This window comes from Schistocerca nitens, chromosome 6 (genome assembly GCF_023898315.1).
Source record: "Schistocerca nitens isolate TAMUIC-IGC-003100 chromosome 6, iqSchNite1.1, whole genome shotgun sequence".
NCBI classification, from domain to species: Eukaryota; Metazoa; Arthropoda; class Insecta; order Orthoptera; family Acrididae; genus Schistocerca; species Schistocerca nitens.
In genome coordinates this window covers 481,758,462-481,776,122 of record NC_064619.1, presented here as the reverse complement: position 1 = coordinate 481,776,122, position 17,661 = coordinate 481,758,462, and the positions used below count along the sequence as shown (strand labels likewise).

Sequence of the window (17,661 nt, the reverse complement as noted above, 5' to 3'; positions counted from 1 at the left end):
AGTATACTTCAAGAGTGTCCACCCATAAAAGTTGTAAAGCGCACTAGCCAGAAGATTCCGATAAAAAGCGTCACATTCCTGAGACAGTGGCCATGTGTGTGTGAGTTGTGCTTCATGAATGTATATGTATTGTCTACATTAGATAAAGGCCTTTAGCCGAAAATTCACTTGGTTAACAGTCTTTTTTGTTGTGCCTTCTGCCACTTGATATCTTCACTATACGGTGAATGGCAGTCTAGCCGGCCGCGGTGGTCTAGCGGTTCTAGGCGCTCAGTCCGGAACCGCGCGGCTGCTACGGTCGCAGGTTCGAATCCTGCCTCGGGCATGGATGTGTGTGATGTCCTTAGGTTAGTTAGGTTTAACTAGTTCTAAGTTCTAGGGGACTAATGACCTCAGAAGTTGAGTCCCATAGTGCTCAGAGCCATTTGAACCATTTGAATGGCAGTCTAGCTTTTTCAAAATATTCTCATCATTGGATCTTGGATTTTCCATTGTGTGCAGTCACATTGATTGAGGAATAATGAAACTGTGTTATAAATCCACTGCGTCAGTCCTTTCCTTTTGTGCAGTCGCCAACTATTTGTTACAGATTACGTTCTACAACCAAGATGCCAAACGGCAATACCAGTGCCGTAAAACTTGCGAAAGATTTGGTGAAAACCCTTCCGTCAAGTACATCTGGGATGAGAGATAAGTTGAATGTCTCAGCGGGGACAGAAAATTCCTAGTAACACTGGATTAAATTTACATACCCGGTGATCAAAAAGTCAGTACAAATTTGAAAAGGGACCGATGACCGTAGCAGTCTGGTCCCTTTAATACCCCAAACCAACCAACCAAACAAATTTGAAAATTTAATAAACCATGGAATAATGTAGGTAGAGAGGTAAAAGTTGACACACACCTTTGGAATGACATGGGGTTTTGTTAGAACCACGGCATGTTGCTAGACGGGTGAAAGATCTCTTGCGCGAGTCGTTTGGTGATGATCGTGTGCTCAGCCGCCACTTTCGTCATGCTTGGCCTCCCAGGTTCCCAGACCTGAGTCCGTGGGATTATTGGCTTTGGGGTTACCTGAAGTCGCAAGTGCCGCGTGATCGACCGACATCTCTAGGGATGCTGAAAGACAACATCAGACGCCAATGCCACACCATAACTCCGGAAAGGCTTTAGAGTGCTGTTCACAACATTATTCCTCGACTAAAGCTATTGTTGAGGAATGATGGTGGACATATTGAGCATTTCCTGTAAATAACATCATCTTTGCTTTGTCTTACTTTGTTATGCTAATTATTGCTATTCTGATCAGATGAAGCGCCATCTGTCGGACATTTTTTGAACTTTTGTATTTTTTTGGTTCTAATAAAACCCCATGTCATTCGAAGCACGTGTGTCAATTTGTACCTCTCTATCTACATTATTCCGTGATTTATTCAGTTTTCAAATTTATAATGACTTTTTGATCACCCGGTTTTTATCCAGGACAGAAAAAAGACGCAGAAGTAAACCATTTTTCTGGCCATCAACCGCTTAGAAAGTGTTATAGGGGTTGGTTAGTTAGCGACAGTCAATTTCAGCTACTCAGCTATCGCAGCTCTCATATGTCTTAGACACGTAATGCTGCTCTGTCAGTGTGGCTGGTGTGGATACAGCAATACGTTCCACAACAATGTCACATCTCGAGCGTGTGCAAAGTGTCTCGAGCTCGCACAGTGGCCGGAGTGACAGCAGACGGGCGACGCTTTGCCAGCCTCGGCGGCTCACACGTGGTCGAGCCGCGGGCTGGGCGCCGGCTGTCAGCTGTGCCCGCTGGCGGCCCGCGACACGGACCGCGACGAGCTGCGCCTCTGCAGCGGCGAGCAGGAGCGGGGGCGATGGCGGCGGCGGCGCGCCTGCGACCCGCCACTGCCGCCCCTGCCGCCCACACCGCCGCCGCCGGCGCTGCTGCGGTCGACGCCCGGCAGGTGCGCGCACAGCAGCTCGCGCGCGCCGCGCCGGAAGTTGCGCGACATGAAGGCGTACAGCAGCGGGTCGAGCGCCGCGTTCAGGTACGTCGCCAGGAAGGTGAGCAGCGAGAAGACGGCGGCGAACGGCGTGTCGAACGGGTAGCTGGGCGACAGCTGCCACATCTTGCGCGCGTGCAGCGGCAGGTTGCAGGCGGCGAACGCCAGCACGACGGCGATCAGCATGCGGACGACGCCGCGCCGCGCGCGCAGCACGTTCTGCGCGGAGGCGCGCCGCTGCTCCTGATGACTGTGTGCGTGGCCGTGGCCGTGGCCGCTCTGCAGCTCCGGGGACGCGGACGGCGTGTCCTGTGCCGGCGCCACCGCCAGCAGAGTCCTCTTGCCGCGCGTCGACAACCGCACCGACCGCCCCGTGGAGAAACGCACTTTGAAGGAGCCGCTGCCTCCCACCTGCATCACACAGTCGCGTTACATTAGGGCAAGTTCACACTACTAGACTAGGTGGCGAAAGTAAGTTTCGAACCTACGTTACCGGCCGATTAGCTTGTCTGGCTGTCTTGTAAATAGGGCCGGGTGCACGGCTGTTGGGTAGGTACTTATTGTGTCAACATGGCTGGCGTGCAATCGGAGCGGCAGCGTGTGCCGAAACTACTACTGGCCATTAAAATTGCTACACCAAGAAGAAAAGCAGACGATAAACGGGTATTCATTCGACAAATATATTATACTAGAACTGACATGTGATTACATTTTCACGCAATTTGGATGCATAGATCCTGAGAAATCAGTACCCAGAACAACCACCTCCGGCCGAAATAACGGCCTTGATACGCCTGGCATTGAGTCAAATTGAGCTTGGATGGCGTGTACAGGTACAGCTGCCCATGCAGCTTCAACACGATACCACAGTTCATCAAGAGTAGTCACTGGCGTATTGTGACGAGCCAGTTGCTCGGCCACCATTGACCAGACGGTTTCAGTTGGTGACAGATCTGGAGAATGTGCTGGCCAGGGCAGCAGTCGAACATTTTCTGTATCCAGAAAGGCCAGTACAGGACATGCAACATGCGGTCGTCCATTATCCTGATGAAATGTAAGGTTTCGCAGGGATCGAATGAAGGGTAGAGCCACAGGTCGTAACAAATCTGAAATGTAACGTCCATTGTTCTAAGCGCCGTCAATGCAAACAAGAGGTGACCGAGACGTGTAACCAGTGGCACCCCATACCATCACGCCCGGTCATTCGCCAGTATGGCGATGACGAATACACGCTTCCAATGTGCATTCACCGCGATATCGCCAAACACGGATGCGACCATCATGGTGCTGTAAACAGAACCTGCATTCATCAGAAAATATGACGGTTTGCCATTGGTGCACCCAGGTTCGTCATTGAGTACACCATCGCAGGCGCTCCTATCTGTGATGCAGCGTCTAGGGTAACCGCAGCCATGGTCTCCGAGCTGATAGTCCATGCTGCTGCAAACGTCGTCGAACTGTTCGTGCAGATGGTTGTTGTCTTGCAAACGTCCCCATCTGTTGACTCAGGGATCGAGACGTGGCTGCTGATCCGTTACAGCCATGCGGATAAGATGCCTGTCATCTCGACTGCTAGTGATACGAGGCCGTTGGGATCCAGCACGGCGTTCCGTATTACCCTCCTTGTGGTGTCACTGCCAGACACCACACTTGCTAGGTGGTAGCTTAAATCGGCCGCGGTCCATTAGTACATGTCGGACCCGCGTGTCGCCACTGTGTGATCGCAGACCGAGCGCCACCACACGGCAGGTCTCGAGAGACGTACGAGAACTCGCCCCAGTTGTACGACGACGTTGCTAGCGACTATAATGACGAAGCCTTTGCTCTCATTTGCCGAGAGATAGTTAGAATAGCCCTCAGCTAAGTTAATGGCTACGACTTAGCAAGGCGCCAATTGTAACAGTGCATGTATCTTACGAGTCTCATTTGTATAGTCAAGAGAGATGTACCAAAGGAAGCATTAAAAGTTAAGTATATTCCAAAGCTACGTATTTTCTTTATAGCAGTCATAACTTATCCTGTTCCAGACTTGACGCCAGTCGGCGTGTGTGTACGCGTGCCTTTCGGCTTCCTCCTCAGTGTGGCGTGACTAGCTTGTTACGCCACAACACTCCTGAACCCACCGATTCAATATTCTGCTAACAGTCATTGGATTTCGACCAACGCGAGCAGCAATGTCGCGATACGATAAACCGCAATCGCGATAGGCTACAATCCGACCTTTATCAAAGTCGGAAACGTGATGGTACGCATTTGACCTCCTTACACGAGGCATGAAAACAACGTTTCACCAGGCAAGGCCGTTCAACTGCTGTTTGTATATGAGAATTCGGTTGGAAACTTCCCTCATATCAGCACGTTGTAGGTGTCACCACCGACGCCAACCTTGTGTGAATGCTCTGAAAAGCTAATCATTTGTTTATCACAGCATCTCCTTCCTGTCGGTTAAATTTCGCCTCTGTAGCACGTCATCTTCGTGGTGTAGCAATTGTAATGGCCAGTAGTGTAGCTGACGGACTGAAGCGACAGCAGTACGTAAGGCGTACGTCTGACTATGAGCTAAGTAAGTCTAGGAATATATTATTTGCGTCTGTGTTGTTTTATAGTCGCCTGAAAGAGAGAAGAAATAGGATTTAAGGCTTCACCCAATAATCCTGAGAAGATACGGTATTGAGGCATTCTTTATAGGTTCTGAGAACCTGAAAAACGACGGTGGTAAACTTTTCAGCTACTCAAGGGTAAGTATGCATACTTTTGACAACGTGAAAGTACGAATAGAGGATTCAGTCCAAAACCGCAGCGCATCTTTTACAGAATGTAACTAACCCATACATATTTTGGCAGTCACAGTCAGGGAAAAAGAAACATTTTTAAACTTTACTGTATTTTCTGTTCATGTTCCAGAGAGCTTCAGTGAACTATATTATACCGGTTGGTCCATTGATAGTGACCGGGCCAAATATCTCAGGAAAATGCATCAAACGAAAGAACTACAAAGAACGAATCTCGTCTAGTTTGAAGGGGGAAACCAGATGGCGCTATGGTTGGCCCGCTAGATGGCGCTGCCATAGGTCAAACGGATATCAACTGCGTTTTTTTTAAGTACGAACCCCCAGATTTTATTACATATCCGTGTAGTACGTAAAGAAATACGAATGTTTTAGTTGGACCACTTTTTTCGCTTTGTGATAGATGGTGCTGTAATAGTCACTAACGTATAAGTACGTGGTATCACGTAACATTCCGCCAGTGCGGACGGTATTTGCTTCGTGATACATTACCCGTGTTAAAATTAACCGTTTACCAAGTGCGGGAAAGGTCTATATCGTATTGATGTATGGCTATTGTGATCAAAATGCCCAACGGGCGTGTGCTATGTATGCTGCTCGGTATCCTGGACGACATCATCCAAGTGTCCGGACCGTTCGCCAGATAGTTACGTTATTTAAGGAAACAGGAAGTGTTCAGCCACATGTGAAACGTCAACCACGACCTGCAAAAAATTATGATGCCCAAGTAGATGTTTTAGCTATCGCGGCTAATCCGCACTTCAGTAGCAGACATTTTGAGCGAGAATTGGGAATCTCAAAAACGTCGGTGTTGAGAATGCTACATCAACATCGATTGCACCCGTACCCTATTTCTATGCACCAAGAATTCCATGGCGACGACTTTGAACGTCGTGTACAATTCTGCCACTGGACACAAGAGAAATTACGAGAGTATGACAGATTTTTTGCACGCGTTCTATTTAGCGACGAAGCGTCATTCACCAACAGCGGTAACGTAAACTGGCATAATTTGCACTATTGGGCAACAGAATATTCACGATGGCTGCGACAAGTGGGACATCAGTGACGTTGGCGGGTTAATGTATGGTGCGGCATTATGGGAGGAAGGATAATTGGCCTCCATTTTTTCGTGGCAAAGTAAATAGTGCAATGTATGCTGATGTCCTAGGTAATGTTTTACCGATGTTACTAAAAGATGTTTCACTGCATGACAGAATGGCGATGTACTTCCAGCATGATGGATGTCCGGCACATAGCTCGCGTGCGGTTGAAGCAATATTGAATAGCTTATTTCATGACAGGTGAATTGGTCGTCGGATAGTGACCGGGCCAAATATTGCATTGTAAATGCATGTGCGTACATTACGGAAGGCGAACTACTCGCTGTTGAGAGGAATGTCGTTACACGTATTGCCAAATGCATTGAGGTTGACGGACATCATTTTGAGCATTTATTGTATTAATGTGGTATTTACAGGTAATCACGCTGTAACAGCATGCGTTCTCAGAAATGATAAGTTCACAAAGGTACATGTAGCACATTCGAACAACCGAAATAAAATGTTCTAACGTACCTACGTTCTGTATTATAATTTAATAAACCTACCTGTTACGACCTGTTCGTCTAAAATTGTGAGCCATATGTTTGTGACTATTACAGTGCCATCTATCACAAAGCGAAAAAAGTGGTCAAACTAAAACATTCATATTTCTTTACGTACTACACGAATATGTAATAAAAAATGCGGGTTCCTATTTCAAAAAACGCACTTGATATCCGTTTGAGCTATGGCAGCGCCATCTAGCGGGCCAACCATAGGGCCATCTGGTTTCCACCTTCAAGCTAGACAAGTTTAGTTCTTTGTAGTTTTTTCGTTTGACTCTCATTTCGTGAGATATTTGGCCCGGTCACGATCAATGGACCACCCTGTATAGTAACGGAAGACATTTAACAACCAATTACATATGTATTAAAATATAATATTGCAACAGACAGAAGTCTCGGTTTCGGAGTGGCCTGAGACAGTGAGGGATGTGCAAAACGTTCCTGTGCAATCTTGGTAATAGGACTGTAGGGTATGGTGGTGGCCACCGTATGGTGAAAGCTGTCCAAGGGATGTGCTAGCGTAAGCAGCCACAGTTGTATTTACTGCCTTTTCTGCGTTTCTTGATTTCAGAAAAGAGTTGTAACACTCTCAGCTCGAATTTCACTACTTCATCGTCTCTGAAGCAATCTAAGGGTTGACCTATCCCACTGACAAAAGACGTATGACGATCTGACTTTTGTTTCAAGGCAGCAGTTAGTTCAAGCTGAACTGGGTCTGGTTTGCTTCCTTCCGTAATGTTGGTTTCTAAAACCTTCCAACGTCTATCACGATAAAAACAGGTAACAACAAGTATCGTTTCACATCACAGAACACAAATGCATTGCCAACTGCAACAGAAGGCGTCAAATACAGCCAGACGTGAACGCCACCAATGTTAAGTAGCAACTGTTTCGTTGGTCGCATTGGTTTGCCCTCGACGGCAGCCGGCTATTGCAGTGGGGGCCGCCGGCCTCCCACAGCGGTGGCGTGGCTGCTGGGAGCCGTTTAGCCTGCACCAGCAATTATGGTGTCGTAGGATGTTCTCACACGATGTACCTCCCGACAGCCGGACAACTGTGAAACGACGCTAAGAAGCGATCAAAAAGTTTCCGTTTGATGACTTTGCTGCAGCGTACATGCAACGTTGCGTGACTCCAATGCGGGCATACAGGGTGGTCAGAAATGTCTGAAAATGTTGCAAGAGTGTTTCAGGGTAGGTTGCGCTGAGAAACAATTGTTAAAAAAATTTCGATACCGGTCGTCATTTCCGAGATAACCGAGATTGAAGTTAGGCAGTCAGACAGTTCCTTGCGCATATTGAAGGAGCCCTCCCACGGACGGTGTCGCCAAGCGTGTTCTTCGTTTGGTTTCATAAAATCTAACGAAAGAGCGATACAGAAATAGGACGTGGGACTCTTACGCTATCATCTACTCTCTACCTGGCACGCCTCTTCAGTTTGTGCATACAACGGCCTGGTTGTCTAACTCCGGTGTTAATTAACTCGGAAACGACGTCACTGACACTAGCGGGCGTCGGGTGCGAGAAAAGTCACGTGATATTTAAGTCGGCACCCTGCTACCATAACATGACATACACTGTAAACGTGATATGCCGTCGAAGTTTCTGTTATAATATTAAAGTATGAATAGCAATATTACTTGGACTTAAATCACTAGCTCTATGACAAACATTTCGTGACCTCACGCGTGTGCAGACGTTAAGGTCTTCAAGACTTTAAGGACTTGATGCCAGCTAACTGATGGCGTGTGGGTTTCTTCTCAGTCAGTTCTTCATCGGGCGGCAGGGTGTTAGTGTATCAATTTCGAAACCGTTGGAATAACAACGGAAACCGAAGGCTGTAGAAATAATGTATTAGGTAGGATTTCATGGCATTAACATAATATACGCCCCTATTAGAGACGCAATCCCGGTTTTGAATTCATCCTTGAATATCATTTATATTTGTAATTGGTAGATAGGTTCCACGAGGAATATTTGCCAGCAACACAATGCGACCTTTGAAGTAGCCAGGAAAATTGAGAGGTTCGTTTATTCGGATACCAATTTAAACTTGGAGGGAAATGAATGTCACTAGGCCCATATTCGAATCACTTTCCAGTTGATGCTACGCAACCTTTAATGGTGAGGATACCAATTCCGACACTAATGTAAACTTGCAGCTTCTTTGTGTGCTGACTATGAAACACACACAGTTAAAAGATATAAAATACAGACAGCTTTTTATTTCCGTTATTGACTGCTTATTAGAAATTCGCCTGATATAAGGTTTTATAACATATTGTAAAGGATAGTTAAATGTTACCAGTCTGTAAGAGGCAATAAGGCTACGGCTCCACGCATTCAAATTCAGTTATCATTGACTGTTTCTCATAAACATACGAGTATGTGTACATTAATTCTAATTTGAAATAATTTTCACTTCTTCTACGCTTTTTCCGGTTTTATTACTTCTCGAATTTGTCTTTAAGAATATTGTGCTTCATGAATTGTTTGCTCATTCTTTTCATACAACCTGTCTACTTCCTAATGTATTCGTTCATGCTAATTTGAAAAGAGTCAGGCTGTCTATACCACACCGGATTTTGAAGTATTTAATTATTTTATATCTTGGATTGATGTCACAAGATTACATTTCTAATATGAGCAATGTTTGAGCAACCTTTAGCGCTTGTAAAATATTTTATTTTTATACACTGAGTTTTGCCTACTATTCTTTCCTAGGCACACAAGATGTCCATCCACTAAAGTGCTTCAACAACCATATCTGCATAGCGTTTTACTTCGATATAGCCTTATTAAACTTTTAAGTGTGCGCTATAGGGGACCGCAAATAATTCAAACTACTTCAGAATCGAGATTCTATACAACAAACGATGACGGTTGGATGGACAAGTAGATGAAAGGTACTATCGCGTTTCTCCTGATTTGTATGCAACTCACATAACGTAATTATCTTCCAGGTCCTCTGCTATCATTGCGGTACAGTCGTTTGACAACGCTAAATGGTTATTTCAAGAGGCCACACTTCTCTGACGGTGATTCAAACCAAGCACCTAATAGAATTGTTAACTAAGCACAATCAAGTGATAGAAATCAGAATTTTTCACCAATAGCGAAGTGACTCAAACTGAAATGACGAGACTACCGAGTTTCGAAGGCAGTACCTGTTGTCATTGACTTCCAGTGACGAAAAGACGTTAAATATCGGTTTATTTTGCCTATACCGAGATGTTCACATGTCTGAACTGCAAATATCATGACGAAAAGTTTTGTGCTGACTAGGAGTCGAACACTCGACTTATCGTCGTTGACTCCGTACGAGGAGACGTTGACTATCGAATTCTTTTTTACCAGTAACTAAGAGTGGCATGTGCGAGCCTGAAATTGTGTCGACTTGTAGTCGAAACCGGTAGCCACCCCTATTGTTGAAAACGCACGGAGAGGTGTTAAAAATCGTAATTGGTGCGCCCATGGTACAGGCTGAAATGGTACGACGGAAACTTTGTGCTAGATCAGGATCCCAACCGAGACATTCGCAACTTGTGACGTACTTTCTACCTGGTATATCTGTGGTGTCACCGCTAAACACCACACTTACTAGGTGGTAACTTAAATCGGCCGCGGTCCTGTAGTACATGTCGGACCCGCGTGTCGCCACTGTGGGATCGCAAACCTAGCGCCACCACAAGGCAGGTCTCGAGAGACTGAGGAGACCTCACCCCCAGTTGTACGGACAACATAGCTAGCGATTGGACGTGCTAAGCCTTGCTCTCTATTGCCGAGAGATAGACAGTAGAATAGCCCTCTGCTAAGTTAAATGGCGACCACCTAGCAAGGCGCCATTTGTATCAGTGCCTATAGCTTACTAATATTCAAGAGAGATGTATTCCAAGGACTAATTAAAAGTTAAGTAACAAGCATCTACGTACTTTTCTTCTTATTCATTTATAAGTCTCATGTTCCAGACTTCACGCCCGTCTGCGGTAGCATTGCGTGCCCTATCGGCTACAGCATTGTGTCTAGGCTGTATGGTCTAGACACAACAATAACTACCGTCACTGCCATGCCAAACTTTCCGCCTCTCTCCTAACGAGGTAGGAAGGACATGTTTAAAGAGACGTCAGAATCACGATGCAAAACTTCATTCTACAGCTTGCATTACCAGAGGGGAAGATGGTCTTTTTGTGCTTGTCAGAAGTGGTTGCCCGATGTGTGAATCGAACCGAGACCTTAGGCAGACATCTACATAATCATCATGACGGTCAGACTGGGATTTGAACAACTGCGGATTAATTTAATAGTCAGAAAACAACGGTTGATCCTAAAAAATCACGGAAGCATATGCCAGTGTAAGTGCTCAAAACCTAACATTATGCAACTAGTGCATCTATTGGCACAAACAAGATGTTTTATGATAATTGCATCCCAGAGGTGCTTCCATCGCAGTTGGTATCTGTTTCAACAACTTCGGCGCCTTGCAGTCGCAACATACGAAAAGTGACCTAGGAAACTGTAACTAGTGTTGTTACTATACTAGAACACTCGTCTACACTCTGCTGATCTCACAAGGAATCCTATTACGGGGCAATACCTACTATACTTTTTATTCTGCGATGAGTCTTAAAATGGTGAAATTAAGTTTTCCTGAATGGTTTTCGATCTGGAAGCTTATAGCTCGGTAAGAGAAGAGGTAAAGAGCAGACATAATTTAGAGGCCTCTTGTGAGGTTAGAACCGAGAGGCAATACAGTGATTCTCATCACAAGAAGGCTGAGTTACCACTGATGTTGTGAGCCAGTGCAGCTAGAGTCTATCTCACTGTGGTATTGTTGATTAGCAGAGAATTCGTGATATGCTACAATGTTGCCAATTCTCCATTAGACTAGCGACAGGAGGAATACGTTTGCCCAGGCGACGTGCTAAGCTGCCTGGTCGTTGTGGAGCTCACCTTTTGAAGACGCGGCAACACCAGCTGCTACCTCGTTTACTGGCAGCCGAAATTTTGAAGCATAGACCAATGATTTTGATCTAAGGCGACGTTATGTATAATGACAAGGATCATCGAATGTAACTCAAACACCATAAGGAATAATTATTTAAATGTACCTCCTCTTCAGAAGCTGCCTTAATTATTTTTCCACCGATCTGAGAAACTCATTTGCTAGACGCAATTAACTACTTTTTATTTTCCACCATCGCTCGTGGTTATCCTATAAAGATTATGAGCAGATGTGACTTTATCTTCTTGTTACGGGGGTTGACTGAAAAGTAATGCCTCCACCTTCGTAACTCTTCAACAGTTGGCAGCATTGGTATGTGGCACGCACTGGCTTGTTCCGTAGCTTCTTCTGTACAGCTCCAGTTGGCGGGAAGCCTTGGCATTGAACGGTTGTGTTGTTACAGTGTAAAGTATGGAACCCTGTGCAAATGGTCGGTCAATGTGATTTAAAGCAACGTTCAGTCATTGAATTCTTGACAGCAGAGGGCGTCACACCCAAAGGAAATTCATCAGAGAATGAGAGCAGTTTATGGTGATTGCGTTGATGTGAGTACTGTGCATCTTTGGGCGAGTAAGTTTAAGGGTGTTGAGGCGGGAACATCTAACCGGCGTGACAGACAAAGAGTTGGACGTCCTGGAACAGCAACCAACAAGTTTCCCAAGCAAAATGTTGACAGATAGAGTGATACGAAGATCGTACTGAATCAGAGAGAAATAGCAAGCACAATCGGCATTTCACAAGAACGCGAGGGTCATATTATTGCTTTGCTTGACTATCGGAAGATCTGTGCACGGTGGGTACCCCGGATGCTGACTCCTGAAAAGAAAGAGCACAAACTTGAAATATGCCAGGAACTCCTCTTGCGTTACGAGAATGAAGACGCGCAGTACTCACATCAACGCAATCACCATAAACTGCTTTCATTCTCTGATGAATCTCCTTTAGGGTGACACCTTCTGCTGTCAAGAATTCAATGACTGCACGTTGCTTAAATCGTATTGACTGACCGTCTGCGCAGGGTTCCATACTTTACACTGTAACAACTCAAACGTTCAGTGCTAAGGCTTCCCGCCAACTGGAGTTGTAGAGATGAGGCTACGGAGCAAGCCAGTACCTGCCACATACCAATGCTGCCAACTGTTGAAGAGTTACAAAGGTGGAGGCATTACTTTTCAGTCAACTCTCGTATCATTAGAACTTACAAACAATTTTTCTTAAGAACACTTTCATTTGCACGACATAAGGTTTCAAATCAAGGAAGCGAAGTGGGCTCAAAAACTCGTAAACAAATGGGCCCGGCGAGAAAACCCGATTTGTGCTTCTGATAACACAAATGGAGAAGCAGTTATCAGTGCATTTAAAAAGGAACATAAAACGCTGATAGTATGTCTCTATTGCCTGAAATCGTCCTCATTAAGCGATGCTGCCATTCTCTCTGTGATAGTCAAAATGACGAATAATATTATGTACTTTTATTAATTACAGTATAATGGCTGATATTGCTTTGACAGCGAGAGTGAAATGCGTGTGACGAATGGCCGTGTCAACATAAAGTGAATTTCTGACAGTGTGAAATAAAAATATCAGTAGGAGGTCCTTCACTCAGAGTTTGAGGTTAAGTTTCTTCGCAGTGCTTCGCAAATGGCGATGTTTGCATTACCACCATTTCCTGATTTTTTGTACTAGCGAAGCCTCTAGGGTATCAGAAACTTCGTATGAGAACTAAGATATTGTAATTGTTAAAACAGACTACTACGATAAATAGTACTGTACTTTTGGCTGAATATGGATGAAACGGTGACCCTAATTTTAATTTCATCTTCTGATGATACGTAAAATAAGCCTGAACTGCTCTGAAAGCAGTGATACAGTAAGCAACAAATTGCTAAGAAGAGTTTTCTCAAAATCTCAAAAGACCTTGTTGTATCGTTTGACAATCAAAACTAGTGGCAACTGTGCTCCAGACTGTTCATTGTTGTACGGGATCATCCCTTCTTCGCAGTTTGTTGCTTACTGCCATAATTCGTTGTTTGCTACAGTTATTGTATTAATTCCCAGGACCGATTCGAGAAAATTTTTGCACACAAATGACTTAATCTAAGGGGCGCCAACCCCCTTTTCCCTCGTGCATTCTCATTCGTGTCAATTTTCTCTATATGCACAACACAGAAATCCTATACTTGGGAGCCAGGGCATAGCAAGCGGGAGCAACTGATTACGATAGTCCTATATGTAAATCTCATTGCTGTTGCGCCTCTGGCACCCCTCTCACTTTGGCACACCAAGCGGCGTCTTGTGTCGCTTGGGCCTGAAACCGCCCCTGTTAAATCCGTAGATAATTTGCACGACAAATCTTATCGTCTGGCACACCAGCGAAATTATGGTCGCTGCACATGTTCTGTGTGCTACCAGTTCACCGACACCTACCTTTCAATATCCAGAATTTCATTGAAAGTTAGCACGTCCTGCATGAACGTTCCCAAGAGTGTAAACAAGGTTGTAGACAAATTTTCGTCTATACCACAATTCTGATGCACTACCTCGACTTCATAAATTAACGCCACTTTACAAAAGCTTAAAACAACTGGCGACAGCCCAGATACTTGCTACTCCTCAGTCTTTTACCATCCTAGAAAATGCCTGATATATGTTCAAAATAATCGAATGGTTCATTCTAAAACTTTTATCGAGGAATTTCCATCTATGAAAATTTTTGTGACAAAACTATATTTTCATCTGAAAACCGGAAAAGAAGTGAGTCGATTCGTTTGACTTGTAGTTTTACACAACAATGATGACAATTGAAAAAAGGAGCTTAGCTGCAGAAACGACGACGAAAGTAACACTGGGAAATATTAACTAAAACAGGGTGATAGAACAAGTGTTCAGGCAGTAGGCGAAAATTTCCGTGGTACGCGAGAGAGAGAGAGCCATAGAAGCAAAAGCTGCGAGGGAAGACAGATACTGAAATGCATGCATCATATAACTGATGACGCTTAGTGCAGATGGAGAGGTTGGCACAGGAGAGGAAATCATGACAAGTCACATCAAATCGTTCAGAAAGCTGGAGGAAAGAGAACACTTCATTAGAGAATTATGTATATGTTGTTGCTGTTGTTGCAGCTGTGGTCTTCAGTCTGAAGAATGGTTTGATATAGTTCTCTACGCTAACCCAACAAGTACATTATCTCTACATAACTGCTGCAACCTGCTGCCACTCGGACCTTCTTACCATATTCAAACTGTGGCCTTTCCCAACTGCCTTCCACCATCCCCTTCCGCCGGCCGGGGTGGTCGAGCGGTTCAGGGCGCTACAGTCTGGAACCACGCGACCGCTAAGGTCGCAGTTTCGAATCTTGCTCGTGCATGGATGTGTGTGATGTCCTTAGGATAGTTAGGTTCAAGTAGTTCTAAGTTCTAGGGGACTGATGACCTCAGAAGTTAAGTCCCATAGTGCTCAGAGCCATTTGAACCATTTGAACCATCCCCTTCCCCTACACCCACCTCCAACCACTACCAAACCACGATTTCTTGATGCGTCAGGACATGTCCTATTAAACGACTTCTACTTTTAGTCAAATTGAGAAATAAATATCTTTCCTTGCCAAATCGAATCAGTACCTCCTCACTGATCTACCCTTCTAATCAACAGCATTTTTTGAAGCAGCACATTTCAATAGTTTCTGTTTTCTTCTTTTCTGAACCACGTTTCAGTTCCATTCAAGCTTACGCTCCAGAGAAGTAACTCCCGAAAAGACCTTCCAAAAATTTAAATTTATAGTGGATGTTAACTAATTTCTCATTTTCAGAAAAGTTTTTCTTATTGTTGCACGCTGCTTTTTCTGTCCTATATACTTTAGCATCTTCACTTATTTTGCTGCCTAAATGACGAAACTCATCTGCTACTTTCAGGACCCTATTTTCTAACCTTATTACCTCACCATCACCTGGTTTAAGTCAACTACATTTCATTATACTTTTTGTACTTCTGTTGATATTTATCATATCACCTCTTTTCACGACGCTATCCTGCCATTCAGCTATTCCTCTAAGCATTTTTCCACTATAGACGAAATTACAATATAATCGGCAAAACTCAAAGTTTTTATTTTTTTCTCTGAACTTTAATTCCCTTTACAAACTTCCCCTTGGGGCTCTTGACTGTTTGCTTAATGCACGGACAGAATAACATCGGAACTAGAATGCCACACTCTCTCACTGCCTTCTCAACCACTGATACCCTTCATGTCCACCAACCACAATCAAGTTTTTATACAACTTGCCGGCCGATGTGGCCGATCGGTTCTATGCGCTTCAGTCTGGAACCGCGCGACCGTTACGGTCGCAGGTTCTAATTCTGCCTCGGGCATGGATGTGTGTGATGTCATTAGGTTAGTTAGGTTTAAATAGTTCTAAGTTTTAGGTTAATGATGACCTCAGATGTAAAGTCCCATAGTGCTCAGAGCCATTTGAACCATTTTATACAAGTTGTAAATAACCTTACGTTTATTGTATTTTATTCATACTGCCTTCAGAATATCAGTATGTTCTGTAGTGAACTTTGTCAATTGTTTTCTTGACACTGAAGAGTGTTGGAAACGGGAGTTTGCCTGTTTCCAACCTACTTTCTAAGTTGGTGTCAGTACTACCTCACGCGTTCCTACATTTCTCCGGAATCCAAAACCGATCTCCCCTAAGCCCGGCTTACTCTAGTTACAGTCTTTGATACATCTGTAAACAATCTGTGCCACTATTTTGGCACCATCACTTACTAGGTCGATCGTTCGGTGTCAGTCTCCTCTGTCAGCAAGTGCTTCGTTTGGAATTAGTATTATTATGTTATTCTTGACGTCTGACGCTATTTTTCCTATAGCATATAGCTTGCACATTCGATGGAGTAGTTCTGTCATGGTATTTTCTCCCGAGGATCTCAATGATTTTGAGCTAATGTCGTGTTCTCCAAATGCCTTGTTTCGACTTACGTGATTCAGTGCTCTGTCAATACAGTATCTCATCTGTCATCCAAGAACTTTGTTTATCTATCAGTAAACCTATTGTCAGTATTAAGCCTTTCAGCAATAATTCATAACCAAAAGGATTCCGTTCCAATAGGAATTTACATTCAGATAAACGAAGAGTAGACAGTGTAAATAATTTGTAAATAATGTAAAAAATTGTGTAAATAATTTATTTATTGCCTGTTTGGTTGCGCGACATGAGATTTACATGTAATTAACATATATTTTAGCAACTTTTATCCCATCAGAGATTAAGAGAAACAGCAGAAACTGCTGCTGTTGAACTGTGCCCAGAAAATGAGCTTTTCAGTTTGCAGTAAATAAATAAATAAAATAAATAAAAAATGAAAAATTACATGAACTACTGAAGAGTTGGGCCAATCAGCCAAGTAATTCTCCCTAATCTTAATTTATGGTGTGTCGGGTATAGTCGGTGAATTAGAAAACTGTTGATAACTACGATTTTGCTGGTTGGGGTGGCCGAGCGGTTCTAGGTGCTACAGTCTGGAACCGGGCGACCGCTACGGTCGCAGGTTCGAATCCTGCCTCGGGCATGGATGTGTGTGCTGTCCATAGGTTAGTTAGGTTTAAGTAGTTCTAAGTTCTAAGGGACTGATGACCTCAGAAGTTAGGTCCCATAGTGCTCAGAGCCATTTGAACCATTTTTAACTACGATTTAGCTTCGATCTCTATATCCAGATATGCAAGTAAAATTCCTTGTCCTATTTACTTGGTTAACTATGTAGTTGCCTGCTCCATGTCTTTTAAAAGCAAGAGGGAGACGCAGAAGATACAGTTCAGCTGCCATTAGCGAGACCCCCGTGGTCTAGGACAGTCGGCCTAAGGCTGTGGTGAGGCGCGAACGCCTTGTTTGGGTCTCGCCTGTTATGCTGCTTGCGAGCGCACGCGCATTTGTTTACTTACATCGTAAGTAGGATGTTTAGGTTTTTATGTTGGTAACGCCACGTAGCGATCTGTATGGAAATCACTGACTGTGCTGTGTGCAGTCTGTGGCCGGTTGGACTCATTGTTGGAATATTCGTATGTGTAGTGTAGGGCAGTTGGATGTGAACAGTGCATAGTGTTGTGCAGTTGGAGGTGAGCCGCCAGCAGTGGTGGATGTTGGGAGAGAAATGCCAGAGTTTTGAGAGGTCACTATAAGCAGACGACCTAGACGTGTGTCCGCCAGAAAAAGGAAATTTGTAACGATGGATATCATGAATTGACCATCACGGCGTTTT

General features: G+C 44.3%; 1 protein-coding gene across 1 annotated transcript in view; it reads right to left on the bottom strand.

Annotated features, from left to right (window-relative positions):
• Positions 1 to 1,581: 1,581 nt before the first annotated feature.
• The window catches only part of LOC126263418 (trissin receptor), a 187,711-nt gene continuing 171,631 nt past the window's right edge, over positions 1,582 to 17,661 (bottom strand). The window contains exons 5-6 of the mRNA XM_049960511.1: positions 1,973 to 2,414; positions 1,582 to 1,892 (exon numbers count right to left, since the gene is read on the bottom strand). Coding sequence (XP_049816468.1) covers positions 1,582 to 1,892; positions 1,973 to 2,414 — 753 coding nt within the window. The remainder of the gene's footprint in view (positions 1,893 to 1,972; positions 2,415 to 17,661) is intronic.